Below are 19,482 nucleotides of genomic sequence, written 5' to 3'. Positions count from 1 at the left end.
TGCTCGTGATTTACACCAGTGCACATGACAGCATTCTCTGGCAGCCTGAAAAGCTCTTCACATGTGTTCTGTGAGAGATCTCATTCTCTGTGACTCTTCAAAGAGCCCTCTTTAGTGGAGAGAGAGCTCGGGCAAGGATAAAGTCCATTCATGCTGCATCCTGTGCTCTGGAGCGCTGTTTGCTTTGCGGGCGAGCAGACAATGTGCGATTATGTGCAGCCAATGGAATCTGTGTTCTTTGCATCTGGCTGGGAGACGGTGGACAATGCACTCGAGCAGTTAATCTGGGACCTGAGGGGTAGGTCCGACCAACAGGAAATCAGAGACTGAATTTTACACTGCCTTGGAATGCAAACAAACATGAAAGGGAGCAATCAGGGCCTCTGACGTGGGCAAATAAAGGACTAACTATGCCTCTGTGTTCATTAGCAGAGAGGGAAGCGCCAATTGCAACCACAATATACCAACTGTGTACTCTGAATGGGAGACAATTATAACCAGGGGATGTGGGGGGGGGGGGAATACAGCCATGGGGTTGTCACTATCGGAGTGCTGCATCAGCTCACAGTTTGAATACACCACGCTGACCCAGCACCAGTAAACGTAGGACCTACTCCTACTAAAGCCCCAGTCATTGAAGTCAATGAGCTATGTTGATTGACACCAGCTGAGGATTTGGCCTATTGACGTCAATGAAAGCAGGATCAAGCCCTTGTAAAGAAACGAAGGGCTTGATTTCCAGCCTAGCTCCATCCACTTTAATGGAATTATGGCCAATTTACACCATCTGGGAATCTGTCCCCTGGATTTCAATGGAGTTATACTACATTACACCAGCTGGAGATCTGACCTATTGACTTCAATGGGGAAATGCTGATGTACACCAGTTAGGGATCTGGCCCATTGACTTCTATGGCGCTATGCTGTTTTACACTAGCGGGGGACTTGGCCCTAAGCGTGGCACTCAGCTATAATCCTGAGTTTCTCAGGCACAGATGCCGGGACCTTACAAAACCGCTTCATTTCATCGGCATCCTTTCGTGCCACCCCATGGGGCAAAATTACCACCTCCCCAAAACGTCCATGCTGTGTCTCTAGTGGAGTCCAAATTAACCGGTTCCCAGAGCTGGACGGTGCTGGAGCAACCGCTGAAGTCAATGGAACACGTCTGTGATGAAGAGGCAGCAGACAAAGCTCTTAAACATGGATCCTGGTTTTTTTATTTTTTGGTGGTCCAAAAATAGTGCCTGGTTTATTTGACTTTTTAAACCTCCCAAAACCAGTGTTCTTGGGTTGGTAGTTTTTTAATAGCCAGGACGTGGACATTTCCAACCAAGTCAAAGCAACTCTTAAGCTAGGCTGAATACTGGGCCTAAAGGAGCTGGCAGCCTTCTGGGTCAGAATTAGCACAGCGACTGCAATCCTTTGACGAGGCTGCGAAATGCAGCCCGGAGGGGTGGAATGCTGTGGGCAACACCACGCTGTAATTGCGCCAGCTGGAGCTACCGAGAAAGCTGAGCAACGTCCCACAGAGAGCAGTAAACATGTCCCTCGGTGCCAGCCCGAGGTCTGGGGTGGCACAGAGAGGGAAAGGGAGAGCAGGGAGTTGGCCGACGCTCCAGAATGCAACTCAACTTTCACTTAAGGGCCTCCTGGGTGGTCAGATTAGAGGCTTATTCCCATCCTGTGAGGGATCTCGCAGCAGAAGGAGTGAACCGTCAGACAATGTCAGGAAACATATAAGCCTCCACAGAGCTAATGAAGGGAGGGTACCAGGCCCATATTAAGGTTAAAGGCTCCTGGGCAGCGGTCTGAGGATAAAGGCAGGCAGTCGCTGGGAGGATGAAACTTAGCAAGGGGCTCAGTGGAAAGTGGGGGAGAAGGAATAGGAAGAACTAAGGTGGGCTTATTTGGGGCGCTTGTTGATGACCGAACGGTGCAAATGCCGAGCTCGGCAATCAGGACTCTGAATTTAAACAGGCCAAATCTACAGGCCTCCATTTTTGCAGGTGTGACTGACTGTGTCTAAGGAAACTGACATGCCACCGTTGGTGGCATGCCAAAAGTGGAAGCTGGCTGACCGGTTTATGCAAGCTATACCGGGGTGCTCAGACATGACCAGTGGGGCAGACAAGCAAAGAACAGAAGCTGGCTGAGCCTGGCTGGAAATCAGGCCTTATAGATCTCTGCTGCACCCAGGGTTACACCGCAAGGGTGACCCAGGGCAACAGCACAGTCTGGTCATTGGGCTAGTGAGTTACACAGCTCTCCAGGGCAGGGACTGCGTAAGTTACACAGGTCCTAGCTCAATGATCCTTGAGGGAGGTTCCTAGACACTGCTGGAACTCAGTAAATGGTAATGATACACAGCACAGCAGCCCCCTGGTACTGCCCCGCTTGCCCACCTTGGCCAAGGCTGAGTGATGCTGCTGCAGCCACAGCTGTAGCAACCAGCCAGCTGAGCTCAGCAGAGCAGACAACTGGGGGGGTGGGGGGGGGACACAACGAGCTGTATTGATCTGGGTTTTTAATTTCATGCCAGGATTGGCGCTGAACTTCCAACAGGTCCATCGATCCTGTTAGTTACAATTTGTAACCGGCCTGGTGATCACTGGCCTTCTGTTACTGGGCCAGCGCTCGCAGGGGTGTACATCGGGGCAGGCAATAGGCGGCCCACGGGCCAAATCCGGACAGCCAGACGCTTTTGAACAGACCCCGAAATCTTTCTATTTACTTATTCTTATCGTTATTGTTAGTATTTCTGTATTATTTTCTCTGGAGTCTGGACCTTGACTATACCTTGAGCAAGAAATCTGGACCTTGACAAAAAAAGAATCGATTACCCCTGGTGAGAAGCCAGCCCTTCTCCTCCATAACCCAAAGAACCAGATTCCTACCCTCACCACACAGGGCCAAACATGCACACAGGGGCCAGACACACACACACAACCAGATTTCCACCCCCGCGACCACATACAGGACCAGATTCCTGTCCCCGACACACACACACAGAGCCAGATTTCTACCCCCGGCTCACACATACAACACACACACACACCCTCTGGTCCAGATACAAACATAGACCAGATTTTCACCTCCGAGATACACACACACACACACACACACACACACACACACACACACACACTTCCTCTTCAGCTGATGTAAATCAGCTCTGCTCCACTGACTCCCATAGAGCGATGGGATTTTACACCCGCTGTGGATCTGGCCCAGGAGAAGAAGGAGCAAGCAATGACAGCATCTCGAAGCCTAATTTCCACTGGACCTGGCATGCCACTGCTAACCAGCACCCGCTTCCAGCGGTCCCCGAGTCTGCACTGCAGCCACAGCAGAAGGGAAATGAAGTTGCAAAGGTTATCGTTTGAATGTTTGACTGAGCATAAAAATCCAGCTCTGAAAACAAAAAAGGGAAAACAAGAATGGGAATCGGAAGGGGGGGTCGTAAATAGAATGACTCGCTCACCCACTACATGTATTTTCTGTTAACAAAAAACAACCACCCAACTAAACAAATTTACATTTTTAAGAGTTTCTATAAAAATAAATGCCAGCTCTGTTGTAAAAGTTTATCTGTCTCCGCGTGTGTATGAGAGAGAGAGAGAGCGTGTCTGACTCCAGTATATAGATGTCATTATTTTCATGCATCTGCCTTACCCAATTTTAGTTAGTTGCTTTCTGCACCATTTCATACTCATTTCTGCTGCTGAGCTAGACAATTGCTTTATAACTCTAGGGTGCAATTTCACTGTCTGTGAGCCACACACACACACACACACACACACATGCACACGGGCAGGTTCTGGGCTGAGACAAAGCCATGGATAACCGTCGCCTTTATTATCCCCCCACCGGGTTTCTTTTCTTCTCAGTAACTTTAAAAAACAGGGGAATTAAATTAAAAGGCCGAGCCACCTATCTTAATTTATGATTTGAAAGGGATCGTGCAGGGGGGGGACGGGGAATAGCTCTGGTGAGCTCCGTCTCTCTTTAAGAATTAGGAGGATGCATTGGAGAACAATCTTCTCTCACGCTAGGTACACTTGGAAGAGGAGACGGAGAGAGAGAGACTTGTATGTTGCAGGCTGGAGGGCAAAAGCCCAGTGAATCAAATCGGTGAATCACACTGGATTTTCATGATCAATTGAAAGTCACACTTGAGTAAGTGCAGGTCAAATGCGAGGGCTGGATTTCAGGTGCAGGCTCCAAGAGGCTTATTCAAGTGGCTGAAGTTTCACTGGGATCGGGATGGTTTGGATCGCAGGTTCCTCTGCATCCCTTCGGGAGCCCTGTCTTTACCTCACCATTAGCCCCTGTGCCTCCCCGCCCCCAGTCTTACAGCCACCAACATGTGTCTCTAAAGGACCATTCCTTCACCGTCAAGAGTGATGACTACTGAACACAACCCAAGGGGCTGATAATCATGCACAGCAGCGCCTTACTGTTCGCCAGCTCCCTTCTCCCCACCCACAATGGTCAGCCACCCATCAGAGGCATGAGACGCTGTTATCGGAGAGGCCACACGTGGGAAGACTGGAGCTCAGCTTGAAGGAAACACCTGCAGCTACCTGGTTCAAAGAGAGAAAGCCACTGGTCAAATAAAAACGGGGCAGGAGGGGAGCGAGCCCGCTGCAGCTCCACTCTCCCTGGCGGCCGGAGAGCCGCGGGGAGGGCGGTGAGCCCAGACACGGCCCCGCTCTCGGGCCGGAGCGCCCTGCCGCGCCGCCCCCCTCCAGGCGCCGCCCCAAGCACATGCTTGGTGGGCTGGTGCCTGGAGCCGGCCCTGATTATAATAGGATGCTTCTGACTTAATGCTGAGAGCCTCAGAGCCGAAACCAGACAACGTTCCTGGCAGCTCTGAATACAAAGGGGTCTCTCTGCAAGCTGAGCGGAGCTGTAAACCTCCAAGGCGGGGATGCGTTAGGGACTTTGGGTTAGTGTTCTCATCTCCCTTTCTCTATCCTTCCCCACCCCCGGTTTCTTTCTTTTTCTTGAAAGTCTATAAAACCTGATAAAAAGCCAAGGCTCCACAAAGCGAAAGACGCCATGAAAAGTAACAACCAGATGGGAATCCCATTACCATTTTATTGGTCACAAATACCAGCCCTGCACCTTTTATCTCTTCGCTCAGCAGCAATCACACACACGATTCAATACAAGGAAAAGGGTCAGGGTTCAGAGGAGCCCCAAATCCAAATATGCAAACAATAAAGGAACCTGACCGCTAACTGTGATGGGAAATCCATCCAACAAACTTGATTCTGGCAGTTCCTTCTGGCAGCCCCAGCAAGCAAGTAATTAGCCAGAAAGGTCTCCAAAGCCGCGTTTTCTTCCACTTCAAGTTAAAAAGTGAGGTTGAGATCAGAAAAGTCACTCCATAAAAAAAACCTGATGCCTGGTAAATTGCACTTATCTTCTCCCCATGTATCTTCCGAGGCTTCCCTGCTCCATTAACTAACCAAAACAAGATTTTACTGCCCAGCAGCCTGGCAAAATTGTCAGGAACAATAGCTAGTTTCAGGATGGCCAACCCCAAGCATTTAAAGATCATGAGTCAGGCCCCAAAAAATCACGAGATTGGCTTAAAAATCGTGAGAATTTTATAAAACAATACAGTGGTTGTTTGTTTCCTTTGCCTTCTGGTTTTTGAGCCTTTCGTTTTCATTCCTATTTATGTTTTCAAGTGTTTCTCCCCAACCATAAGGAATAGAAACTTACTTTATTTTTTAAAGGAAAGCCAAGATTCTCACATAATCACTTGACCTCAGAGAGTGGGTGTGTAGGAAACATAACAAATATCACGATACTCGTGATAAAATCATGAGAGTCGGCAGCGCTGCCCGGCCACTCACCAAAATCTATTTACCTTTCCCCACAATGCCAAAAAGACACCCGATTCGGATTTCAGTTTTACCAACATGTGTCTCCGTTGACTTCCGAGAGATTACTCCTGGTTTACACGAGCGGAAATGAGCTCAAAATCAAGCCCAATGTTGATTCGGCGTGGGGAGAGACTAAAGGGTCTAGAACCTCGGTGTAAATTTTGCCCTGTTTTGAGGCGGCAAGTGCTGCATAGATCTTGCTCTGACTCCTCCGCACAGGGGAGAATTTCACCCCTTGATTTCATTCTGCCCAGCTCAGACTCCATAGCCAGACTCTCCTCCCAACAGTGATGTGGAGCAGAAAGAAAACTTGGGGAGGGATAGCTCAGTGATTTGAGTGTTGGCCTGCTACACCCAGGGTTGTGAGTTCAATCCTTGAGGGGGCCATTTAGGGATCTGGGGCAAAAATCTGTCAGGGATGGTCCTTGGTCCTTCTAGTGAAGGCAGGGGGCTAGACGTGATGACCTTTCAAGGTCCCTTCCAGCTCTATGAGACAGGTATATCTCCATATATTATTTATATAACCCTGCTCAGTTTCCAAAAATCTGCCTGAGGTGCCAGCAGAAGTGGCCACAAAAACACCTGTTGCCAATCGTAACCAACGCGTATTCAATGCAGATGCTGTTGTTGGGGAATCCAAACAGCCAAGCTGTCCCCACACATACCCAAGTTACAGGGACTCTGCCAAACTTAACACTTCAGTTTGGTTCTCTTCTTGCTCACCACCGTGCTAAATCAGGAGTGAGCCTATCAAAGTCAGTGGAGTCGCTGCCGTGTGAAACTGGTGTAAGTGCCGGGAATCGGGCCCAGCATGAACACCGAGCCCTCTCCAGAGTCTCTCGTCCCAGTTTCTCAAAGCTCTTTACAAGCAGAAATGAATGTAGCTGAACAACGTTGGGCACATCAGCGTCACCGGACCCATGCAGCAGAAAGTGATGCATAGGCCCCAATCCAGCATAGCACTAAAGCACACGCTTAACTGGAGGGGCAGTGGGGCCTATACCTAGCACACTAGATTGGGAGCTAACAGACCTGGGGTGAAATCCTGGCCCTCTTGCTGTCAATGGGAATTTTGCCAGTTACTTCAACGGGACCAGAAACTCATCCCTGGGTTCTAATCCCAGCTCTGCCATTGTGGGACGTTGAGGAGTCACTTCCCCTTTTTGTGCCTCTGCTTCCCCTCCTACCTTTTTTCTGTCTTGTGTATATTTAGGCTGTCGGCTTTTCGGGGCAAGGACTGTCTCTCACTATGTGTACATATAGCCCCTTGCACAATGCAGCCCTGATCTCAGTTGGGGCCTCTAAAGTAGACACTACTGTAAGACAAAGAATAGAGGATACTAATAAATCATTTTAAGCTGGTGAGTAGTCCTATCTGAACTGGAATCACACCCCAGGTCTTTGGACTCCTAGTCTGAGGCCTTCCATAACTGCAAGACCATGTTTGTTTAACTCAACTTCAAATAAAAAGAGGGGGTTCCGGACAGAAAATCCCTTGGCAATGTGTTCAAACCAGAGCACAAATAACTGACGCCCTTTAGGGAAAATCCCTCTGCCCCAGAATGTAGTCTCAGCCATCCAGTACCTGCCCCCATCTTCTCTTCTAATGCCACTTCACTTTCTGTTGATCAGTTGCCAGGAGGGCTTGTCAAAACCCAGAATGTCCATTCCCCAAGGAATTCCAACATATCAACATTTGTCTTAGTTCCGACTCAGAACATTTTTTAAAATCTCCCATGAAACAAAATTTTCTGAAATATTTCATTTTGGATCAATCCAAATGTTGCGTTTCGGTAAAGCATTTTGTTCCGTTTTTTTTTTTAAATGTTACATTAGCATTTGGAATAATAATTTTTCAAACAAAAAGTAATTTCAAAATGAAAAATCAAAATGTTTCCTTTCTGGGGCTCCCCCCCAAAAAAAACAAAACTTTGTCAAAATAGACACATTCCAATGGAAAGTTTTGATCTTAACAAAGCAGCAGTTTCTGATGGGAAAATGTTCCGCTGGAAGATTTTCAAGCGGCTCTAGTTGCTGGCATGCGAGGGAGAAGAGGGATAGTTTGTAGGGTTTTTTAAATTCTTATTTGTGATCTCCCGTCAACTGCTTTGCTCTGCCTTCGCGTCGAGAAGCCTTTGGAGAGAGACGCAGCCTCTGGTCTCCGCTACTCTGTCCTCCCTCCAGCCATCTCCTTTTCTTTGAGAAGTAGGAAGGGGGGAAATAAAAGACCTTCCAAGAGGAAAATGTCAGAAAGCTGCTTTTTGTGTGCGTATGAAACGTTCAGCGCGATCCCGTAGTCTAGTCTTTAAATGCAATAAAATACGGCAACTACTGACAAAAACAATTAAAATAAAACCACCCAGGCAGCTTCCTCGTCGCTTTGTAGTTATGGAGAGGTTTAAAGCCCACCTGGGTCTTTTAGGAAACATTACGGAACCCTCTCCCTGGGCTGGATCCTGCGCTGACACACAGCTTAGTTCTGCTGAGCGCGTTTCCATTGATAAAATCCCAGCCTTCAGAAAGGAAGGACAGACTTGTCAAAGAACTCAGGAGATCTGGGTTTAATTGCTGGTTTGGCCTCAACCTCCCTGTAAAACCTTGGACAAATTACTTCATTGCTCCGTGTCTCTGTTTCCCCAGCTCTACAATTGGGATAACGATACTTCCTCCCCTCCCAGGGGTGCTCTGAAGATGTCTAGGAGATGCTCACATACAGTGGTGCTGAGGGCCATTGAAGTGGATAGTAAGTCAGCTCATCACAAAGGACTGTCCCCTTCAATATACACTGCTCCCCTCAGCCTAGTTTTCAATGTACTGAGCCTTGCGCAGCCATTCCCTTTGAGGGGCAGTATGGTTTAGTGGCTAGGCTATTAGACTGCAAGTGAGTGGAGTTTGGGGACTGGCACAATCCCCTTCATCCGCAGGGCCCTGTGTTCAAATCCTGGTGCATGCCACCAGTGAAAAAGAATTTGATTTCTTGTGTGCATAACTGGAAATCACCACACAGATCAGCAACACCACTGTCAAGCCTGCATTCAGGAGGCACCAAGACTGGACTTATCCAGGGTACTACAGCTCGGGGGTGAAGGTGCATTGGCAGAGCTTGGAGCGGAGTAGCTGGGAATCAGAAAAGTTCAAGCCCCAACAAACGACACCAAAAATGGGTAAACGCCTTTATACCTGAAGGTGTGTTTGTCTGATAAACACCAGCGCTGCCCTGCCGTAGTGACAAGCTACAAAAGCTCCCCAGAAAGAACTTCACAGCCTTACGCTAAGTTGTTGGCCACTGGCGTACCCAGCAGACCGACATCAGGCACGGGGTCAAGTGCGTGTTCTCCTTATTTTAGTTTTTACCAAAACACCCCCCACCTAGTAAATAAAGGGCAGTCCCTGAACCAAACCCTGCACGTTCCCGGTGTAAGGAATCACTCTTGGCTTCCAGGGCTTTGCCCAAGAATGTAACATGACCCTGACATTTGGATGACTCCAGAACTTCTGTGAACTCGGGTCTCAGGGGGGTCGTGACATCATCTGGAGCCAGAGGCCCTGCCCCGCTCCTGCAAGGAGATCGGCGCCGACACAGCTTTGTTTGTTTATTTTTGTTAACGGTGCCCCGAAAAATTCAGACGGGTGGCAGAACCATGGCTGCGAGGAACCTGCCCCCTACCCGGGCCGCCCTACCACAGCCCTCCACTTCGAGTATTTTTAACCCATTTCTCAAAAAAATATTTATCTTTGCATTCAAAAGGTTGAGGGACAACGCTGTGGTATATTTCTCCAGCAAGATGTTTTGATTCTCCCTGGGTCTGTGAACAGGATGGAAATGCCAACAATAATATTTGCAATGAATAACTAAAATTCTGTGGATTTCTCTCTGTGTCTCTTTCTTTTAAATAAAATAAAATGCCCCTAATAAGAGAAGGGTAGATTCTGCTCTCTGTCATACCAGGGTAAATGTGGAGTCCACTGACCCTCAGGGAATTGATTCCACGTGTATAGCAGAGATCTGAATCCAACCGAGGCGTCTTATAAACACGAAAACCCCTTTCCAACTTATTTTGCATATGTAAAGTCAGGAGGTCTGGCACTATATTAGATCCAAAGATAAAAAAGCTGAACAGAAGAATTATTGTGCATCTCTCAGTCCCCTGAGGACCTGATCCTGTGCACCTCAAGGAGATGCTAAGCACCTTTATTTGTCCAGGTCATCGGATTTCCTTTGATTTACAAGCACACTCAAAGAAGACTCAATTGTCTCAAAATCCAGGGGAAAAAAATATTTGTTAATAAAAAACACGTTCTGTCAAAAAATGGCCCTTTTCTCAAAATCGAAAATTCTGCCAATTGTTTTTTTACATTTTTCTTGATTTTTTTCTGACAAAAACCTTTTTTTCATTTGGCAGAGGGGTTCCTCTTTTGCCCTCTTTTTTTCTTTCCCCTCCTTTTTTTTCAGCGGCAAAATAGGGAAAAGGGGGAAAGGAGTAAAGTGCCCCCAGGGAAAGGAGAAAACAAAAAACATTTAAAAAAAAATATCGCGTTCTAAATCCATCCTTTTCACAAACCTGAAAATGAAAACAGCTTTGAAATTTTTAACCTTTTGGGGGGTTCTCCCCCACCCCCTCATTTTCCACCCAGCTCTAGGTTACATCACGTCGTCCAGCTCAGAAACAGTGCATCGGGATACAGTTTGGGCCACAAACAGGAATCAGTCGGATATGTTTCCTCCGTGACGCCTTTTATTCACATAACAAAATCCGCCACAGAATTCTGCCCAATGATCAGTCTCGGATGGTGACCAGGCCCCACTTAACAGGGATATAAGCAAGTCAAGATGAAGGTGCATAGGCTGTCCAGAAGTTTACACGCTTGGTGGCCTTTAACCAATCTGGATAGTTTCTTATTCTCCCCAGCACTTTGTTCTCTACCACATTCCTTTCCTTCAAAACAAAACCCTGACTTTTTTTTTGTGTAACCCTGCCTGACATTTTTGCTTATTTTGATTCTACAGTCTCTTGGACAGCCAATACTAAAGCCACATCCTGAGCAGCTGCAACTGTCCCTGGCTGAACAGCTCCGATGGGAAGACGGACTTTATGAACAACGAGACCAAATGAGCTGAGCCACTCTGCGACCTCTGGTTGGGAAAGAGGCCTTGGATTCAACAAAAGACTCGGATTTAACTGCTTCTTTCCTCCAAGAGCCTGACGCTCAAGTGTGATTTTCCTAAATGCACCTGTTCCACAAAACCAGGGACAGCTAACTAGTCACAGTAGATTTTTTTTCTATCTATCCATGAAAATAAAAGCAGGTACAAACGTTATTGGTTTGTAATGTTCAGACATAGCCCAAGCAAACAAAAACAGAGATTAGTTTCGCATCTGTATTTCTCTTATCAAACTCTGTCTATCTTGGTATTTATAAAGTCCTAGGTCAGCCTAGTGCCAGAGCATACCCCAACTAACACAAAGCATACCATCAGCCTGAATGTCTGTCATCTCGTCCCACCAGCCCTGCTGCGAGCATGCGCGATAACATCTTCTTGTTTTTCTCCTTCCGAGGAGCTAGCACAGCACGGCTGATGTAAAAGGCTGAGTCCAAAAGCAGGAAGGTCCCTGGCCGTTTCATATCTTGTAGAAGGGAAATCTATAGCCCACTACCAAGAAGGCCCATGTGTACCAAGAGATATTTGGGAGTTTCACTCCGGAGAATTGTCCACTCCAGTGTCCCTGAGCAGCATAGCCATCTTGGTAAGGCAGTCATGGGACGAGAGGCAGTTACTGAGATATTAGTCATTGAAAGGCTTTTGGAAGGCAAGTTCAGGGCCTGGTATTACCTGGGGAGACAGTGCAGGGTGGAGCATTAAGAGGGGGCGTTCTCAGAACCCCATGGCGGTTAGAAGATGTACTGGCACACCGTGCACTAACTGGAGTTTCTTCATGGCATGCACTGGTACGTGGATAGGTACACTCGATTATAATCTTTAATGGGCCCAGCTCGGCCCTCGTTTACACCGGTGACATCGGCGGCGTTAACCGGCAAGCAGAACGTGGCCAGAAATCTTTACTTATTGATCCTCTTTAGGCCAAACTGAGCCCCAAGGAGTCTTCAGTGGGACTGCATAGTACCCAAGACCTGATTTTGGCCCTTTACCAGTATGTGTTCTCTGTGATCATCCAACTAAGAGCCCTACGGTTTGCAGGGAATACAGGAACTGCACAAACTTTTTTTTCCGTAATTCACCCTCTGATTACAACTGCCAGCTTCCCCCGCTGTCCCTCTAGTATTTCCAAAACAGTCCCATGCTCAACAAAGTCAGCATCCAGTCACTTCTCCCTGTTCCTTACCAATCAGACTCCACAGAGCTGCAGACAAACCCTGTCCCAGCGAGACATTCTGATTTCGCTGGGAAGGACTCAGCCGATATTCCAAGGGGTTCCTCTCTCTTTCTTGAGCTCTGCCCTCTGTGACCAAACATGAACCCTCATCTCCCCAGTCTGAGCCTGGTGCCCTATACACAAACCAAACTTTTACAAAGGTGGAAAATGTCCCTGGGTAAAGCCTGGGAATTGTTCATACCCGCAAGTCACTAACTAACACTGAGCTCCCATTTCAAACAGCTCCTGAAAGTGGACGAATCTTTTAATAAACAGTCACGGTTTGCTTTTATTTCCCCATCTTTGCTGTAAGCGAATGGGTTTAGCTAGCATTGTTGATCCCCTCTGAATGCTTCACGAGACAGACAAGCTCCTGATGGGCTGAAGTGTGTGTTGCAAATTTCTATAGCAGAGAATCAGGCCCTGCCCCCACCATTTATAAATGAGTTTATAAATCAGCTTTTTTTCCATTTGCATCAGGGTAAAAATCCTTAGACAAGTCATCAGCCTGGTCCCACATGTTCTCCCCCACTTAAGATCAAATTTCTAATAACGGTACATTTTGTTTAGGGCATATAGCGCCCGGCTATCAAAATATCTCAGGTACGGTAGAAAAACACAAGTATCGATTTAGGAAGTCAGTAGAGGTTTTTGCCTTTGTCTTCAATGCGAGCACCTAGGTGGCTCCCAACATGACGGGTAAATAACATACAAAGCTGCAAATAAAACGAAGGCATTTGTTGGGGGAAGGCAGAGAGATAGCATCACAGCACTCGGCAGAACATGCTTTTGTAATGGTTTCAGATGCTTTGGTTTGCGCCACCCAAAATAACAGTAATAAAAAACGAAATCTGTTTGATTGAAAATAAAAGATGTTACGGGTGTCAAGCCGCAGAGGAGATATTTCCACTTGGAACAGCCACTTGGGCACTTCGGGGGCATTTTTATCTCCCATCAAAATCAATTGCATGTGGCAATAAAACCACAATGATTTTTAGGACCGTATCAGGTCCAAAGGACCGGACATAGAGCGCAGGGGCTGAGGCGGCTCCAGCTGAATGACCGCTGGCGCATGGGCGAATGGAAGGCGCCGGGTTTGTTGTTGTTTATTCTGCCATAAAAAAAGAGGTTCATGTTCATTAAAACGGTGACTCTTTTTAAAAGGATCCATGCGCTGATATGAACCAAGAGCGTTCAGGGTAGCACCTTGCTCTGCATCGTGCTACGGTGCTGTAGCTCATGTCATGTGTGTGACCAGCCCTAGTGCCCCACTCATACAACCTGGGGGTAAAAAGGTGAGATGGAATTTAGGGCCTGATCGTGGAGTTTTGCCATTGAGCTCAGTGAGAGCAGAATTGGGCCCACGGTCTGAGCTGTGAATTCCCTGTTTCTGTAGCTCAGAGTTATTCTCCCAGAGGAGTTTGATATAACTTTTTTTTTTTTTTAAACGCTGACCTGTAGAATAAGTGCAAAGCCACGGCACTTTTCTGAAATCGAGACACGAGGAAGCTTTTACTCTTACAAGCCAAGACTGGACTCCCTTGCTGAAACCTTGGCAAAATCCAGCTGGAAATAAATTTAAAACACAGTAAAACAAAACCAGCGAACCATCAGGTGAGACGCATTTTTTTCTGCAAAAAGAAGGACAACGCAACTGAAATACATCTTTTGGATCAGCACTTGACTGTCAATGTATAACAGGCAGGCACCTTTAACCCCAGCAATTACATTTATCTCGGCCAGTCTGCACACTGCAAATGCCTACGGAGGAAGGAGAGGAGAGGGGCGGAAAAGAAAAAAAAGGGAGGATGAAACAAACAAACAAACAAGTAAATAAAGAGAAAAAAAAAGACTTTGCGACATGTCAGACACGGCTCCAGAAATAAGAGCATTAGCTCAGTGCAAGGCAGAACCACACAGCCTGCTGTGCAAAACAAAACAAACCAGTGTCTGGAGTGGGGAGGAACGCCCCACAAAATAGCACTGAACACCCAGTTTTCACTCCCAACCTGCTTTTTCTTTGAAAACGGCCAAGGCTGAAGGGGCTGGTTTCTATGCCCCAAACCTGCGATCGGAGTCTTAGGAACCACTAAAAAAAGAACAGGAGTACTTGTGGCACCTTAGAGACTAACAAATTTATTAGAGCATAAGCTTTCGTGGGCTACAACCCACTTCTTCGGATGCACTTTTAAGGCAAACTTGAGTTGTTGTTGTTCTGCTCGGGCTACACCTTAGCTGGTCGCACGTTTGAAAATAGCGCTTGCGACTGTCACTTTCCTTCGCAGATCTCTCTCTCTCTCTCTCTCTCTGGCATTTTGCTCCCTAAAAAATGTCTCCAGATTGTCCCATCTCCCCTCTCTTCCTCCCCCCCCCCGGCCCCACGCCAGCAATGCCAATCCCGTGCCATCTCCCAAACACTCAGGACACGAAGCAACACACATTTCCAGCCCTGGTCACAGCACTTTTTAAAACCCAAAACAACAACAACAACAAAATTCAACTCCCCCTTCCTGAGCTGTAGTTTAATCTGTGGTTTCCATCTGCAAAACACAACGCAGCTCGCTCGACACGTTGTCTTACCCAGAAAAGGCAGGGGAGGGGAGAGGGGGTGAGGGGGGAAAAAAATACCCCAGACACTCATCTACTAAAATTGTTCCTTGCAAAGAGGGACAAACCAACCAAACAAGGATCGAGGCTTCCTAGGGCGGTCGGCGAAACTGACAACAACTCTCCACGCTGCACGGTCACCCCAAATGCCTCCCCTTCCCAGGCACCCCAGCCTGCCTCCCTGCAATCGCGTGGGGGAAAGGGGGCATGGGAGAAGGGGAGAGGGGTGTCCCGGATCAAAGGCTCAGCGCTGCAATAAAGCCACTTTTTTCATCCCCTCCCTCCACTTCGCCGATCGTCTCTCCTGTCCACACGCCCCCCCCCCCACCCCCAAACCCCTGGCGATCTGGAGCATTTCAAGCCGAATACATTGCGCCGTATGGCCAGAAGAAGCCTTTGCAACCAACTCACCCAGTGGCAGGAAATGTTTGGTGTCCATATCGGGTGTTTAACTCATGCCAAAACGATTTGTGAAGATCGGTGGAGGCAAAACACACACGCGCGCAGAAATCAAAGCAAACGGGGGGGGGGGAAGCCGGCAAAAAAAAATAAATCAATCAAAGACCGCAGCTTTGCCTTGCTTTCAAAATCAGCCGCAGCACCAGGCACCCCGCACGGGAATAGGAAATCCAGTCCAAGCGTGTGTGAGCCCAAGGCAGGAGGAGTTGTTCCAAACTCACCCAACAATGTAACTAAAGTACTTGTGTCTCTGTGTCTCTCTAGTCCAATGCAAAGGGGACCCCGCCAAGGGGGAGCGGGAGGGCCGACCTGGTAGCAGCGACGGCGCTGCCAGCGGGGAGCCTGCAACCGGCCAATGTGAAGGGTGGGCGGCTGTGTGCTTCGAGCCTCAGCTCGTCTTCTGGAGGGCGGGGTGGGGGCTTTCAGAGGGGGCTGCTTGCTGATCAGCAGAACAACAACCGTAGATTGTCTCCTGCCTGCAGATGTTAATTTAACAAAGCTGCCGGGGTTAAAGAAGACAATTAATGGGAAACGCTGGCAAAGTGCCAACTCAGAGGTACATTTATTGGAGGAGGAGGAGGATAAAGGACCTGCTCTGTTGTGTAAATGCTGCGAGGGAAAGCCCTTGCTGGAGTGATTCCCTTCAGTCCTTTTATGGGGCTTTTCATCTGGGTTAGAAAGGCTGGACCCAGTACTGAAACTTGAGTTTGTACCGGTCAGTAGCTAGTAAGGTGATTGAATAGAGCCAATTAAATCAGTGGGATTACTTCTGTGAGTAAAGGATGCAAGAGGGGGCCCTTTAGGCTGAGATTTTTCAAAACTGCCTAAGGAATTAATTTTGACCGGAGGTTGGAGTGTTTGTATTCCAGAGGCAGCTTTGAAAATCTCTCAGCCTTCTAAAGAAGATTGGAGGGTGGATAAATAGGCTAGAACTGCTGGTCAGTCTGTCTATCCGTTGTTTAAATGATCAGTCGATCTACCATAGATACATACGCGCGCACATGATAAACCATTTTTAAGTAACTGACACAAGTCACAAAGTGCAAACTTAAGGAAGACACGAACAAGCTCCTTCCCCTCTGGAAAGAGCAAAGTGTGAGTTCTGACTCCAGGTGGCTCTTCCCTTTCTCAGGTTGTCTCATAGACTTCACGGTCAGAACAGGGACCATCATGATCATCTAGTCTGACCCTCCTGCTACTTAAACAGGCTTTATTTCCTTTCCTGTAACAGAGATACAAGTCAATAGCTAATGATAGGTGTGCAGCTTATCTGAGAGCTCACATGCCCGCCTGTCACCACTCCAGCCTCTCGGGTGCAAACCTGCCTCGGCCTTCTTCTGTTTTTAACTGTCTGTGCTACATACCAATATATCGGGGTGTCTCCAGCTTTAATAAATGGTGCTCAGCCTGTTAAGAACGTGTATTAGTAACTTGATGGACCGGAACGACTTGACTGTGTGTAAAGCATATTAAGCATCATATCGACCCGCACTCTCCGGACGACCACAATGTGCCTAACACGCAGGTTTGTTCCATAGGATGGAGTTGCTAGGGTAGGGTGTATGAACTCAGGTGTCTGGCCCTGCATTTGGGAGACAAACCATTTACAAGAGCAAGTAGGAGAATGCCAGGGGATCCCAACCTGGCAACCCGTTCTCACCTGACTGATCCCGTTGAAGGAGACTCATGTGAACAAGGACTATGAGTGTGGGAGGCACTGAGGATCAGGCCTGGAGTTTTGGGGGGGATGGAATGAAATTTAAGTCTAAAATGAGGAAAGGTTGCAAATGTATGCGAGGGTTGCTGCTGCCCTGGCATGTCTGTCTGTCTATCTTCTGCCCATCATTGTGGTATTTGAGCCCCTGTTGACAAGGATAGAGAAAGGCTAAGGTAATTTACTATGCTAACAACTCCTCCTGCAGCCTCTTTAGTGTGTCTGTGTTAGGGGACAGGCACCCACCCTGGTCCCTTCTACCCAGAGGGCAGGAGGGTTGTGATCACACCAAAGGGGCAAACTGCTGCTAATCCCCAGGATCCCTATGTGGACCAGCTCTGGGACCGTGAACAGAATGGGGCCTCCCTCTCCGCCCCTTGCACAGCTAACGATAGCAATACATTACAACAGGAATGAAAAATGCCAGCAGGACCCATTCTGTGTCAGCGGCAAGCGGCTGCAGCCTGGCACTCATTGGGAGCTGTAGACGTAAAAACAAAATAAAGCAGCGCACTCCTTTTTATCCTTTGCTCCTGTGATTTAAGCATGTCCAAACAGATTGGTGTGTGTGCGTTTATAACTGGTAACATCATTTGCTCCCGGGCTGGGACCTTGCATGTCAAGTTTCATCTCCCAGTCAATTTTTATGGCTGACTTTGTTATATGAACTCCTGGGGGGAAATAATAACAAATGGGACTGGGCTTGTTTGAGGGGAGCAGGTCCAGCCTCTCTAACTACGGTGCAGCTGTGTGAAAGTCAGAGATTTAATACATGCGTGTGTGTGACACCCAACAATGCAAGGGCAGAGATCAACTTCACCGAATCCGAAGTCAACTATAATCAATTGTGTCTGAACGCACTAATCTAAAAGGGGCTGAACTTGTTTATAGGGGCAGTGAACCTCCGGCTCGCCGCGAAATGAGCGAGGTAAAGGCGCGCGCGTGTGTAGATCAATATATCCAAATTCTGCGCTCGTCGACACCACTGCAAACTCTATTCATGTCACTGGGATCACATCAGTGTAAGTGAAAGGAAAAATTGGCCCATTATGAATCTGTGTATGTTTATATAGGAAGATTGGTAGATAATAATGGGTTACACTGTCAGCTGGTGTATACAGGCTACACACCTATGAGACACTAGCTGAGGATCTGGCTCGGCCTTCCATCCCACAGCATGTTAAAGCTGATACACACAATGACACGGTAGCCACTGCTGGAAACAGACCTTTGTAGACTATAAAACATGAAATTTTCATATCTAGTAGGTTTCTCCTAGCAAGCGGTTTGGAGTAAATTACATTTTTCCCCAACCAGCCCAAAAGAGCCGGTGTTCAGTGCAATCCGAATGTTAATTGTAGTGGCAATAGGTCTGATCCTGCAGTCCTTATTCCAGTGATACTGCCAATGGGAATTTTGCCCTGGAGAAGGCTGCCAGACGAGGTCCCATATTTGCAGTCTCCATGAGATGCCGGAAAGTGGCAAGGATATTTCTATGCTGTTACCAACCATTTCCCCCCCCCAATGAATTTTAATGTGCTTTAATAACCGGCATCAGGCTGCTCTGTGCTACATTGAGCTCTGGCTTGGCACTTTTTAGTAAAGACTTGAATAATTTAAAAAATGATCCATTTTCAGGGCCTTTGGCTTGTACGTCTGTTTGGCACTGGGCTTCTTGGAGTTCCGACGCTGTCCTGCAAAACACCTTCCGTGCCTCTTGGTCTCTCTGTTCATTCTTGGTTGTCTCCCCAATGCCTTGAATTTATTTTTAATTTCACAGTTAGGGACAGCATGAATCACACCCCACAGCTCTTGTTGGTGCAGGATAACAGCACCTTTGCTCATGTTTGGGGACTTCTTGTTTCTCACATAACAGTGGGAAATGGATTCCCATGCTGTGGTTGGCTCTTGCTATAAAATCTAGCAGTGGCTGAGGCTCAGCTGAGTAAAGGCAGCCCTACCCAGCACAAACTCCAACTTGAATGGGAATTGGGTGTTGAAATCCTTTTGGTGGCTTTGAAAATTGCAGTCTTGATTATTTTTCCTAGCGGGATTTATTTATTTGATCTCATCTGCAACTCAGAGTTGACAGATGGAACAAAATTAGAACTTGCTGTGGTTTCCTGCTGTTCCATGTTTTCCCACATAAAGAGCAAAAAGCAGGTATTTTCCACTCTAGATTACTTTTATAGCAGATTAAGGAAAACAGCGAACAAAGAAAGAACAAATATAAGGTCTCCATGAGAGATAACCCTATGTATATTATGGAAATTTCCCTGGCTATAACTACCTCACTGTGGTTGTACTGATCTAACTGACAGGTTTCAGAGTAGCAGCCGTGTTAGTCTGTATCCGCAAAAAGAACAGGAGTACTTGTGGCACCTTAGAGACTAACAAATTTATTTGAGCATAAGCTTTCGTGGGCTAC

The 19,482-nt window shown here is 47.5% G+C and overlaps 1 protein-coding gene across 2 annotated transcripts in view; it reads right to left on the bottom strand.

The window, feature by feature from the left end:
- RXRA (retinoid X receptor alpha) overlaps positions 1-15,413 on the bottom strand; it is a 218,727-nt gene extending 203,314 nt beyond the window's left edge. For both annotated transcript variants that reach the window (XM_024206654.3, XM_024206655.3), the window contains exon 1: positions 15,293-15,413. In XM_024206654.3, coding sequence (XP_024062422.1) covers positions 15,293-15,320 — 28 coding nt within the window. In that variant the 5' untranslated portion in view covers positions 15,321-15,413. The remainder of the gene's footprint in view (positions 1-15,292) is intronic.
- Positions 15,414-19,482: the final 4,069 nt, after the last annotated feature.

The sequence above is a fragment of the Terrapene carolina genome, unplaced genomic scaffold (assembly GCF_002925995.2).
Source record: "Terrapene carolina triunguis isolate 2854851 unplaced genomic scaffold, T_m_triunguis-2.0 Scaffold238, whole genome shotgun sequence".
In the NCBI taxonomy this organism is placed as follows: domain Eukaryota; kingdom Metazoa; phylum Chordata; order Testudines; family Emydidae; genus Terrapene; species Terrapene triunguis.
Note: the sequence above shows the minus strand (reverse complement) of the source record. Positions and strands in the feature narration are given on the sequence as shown.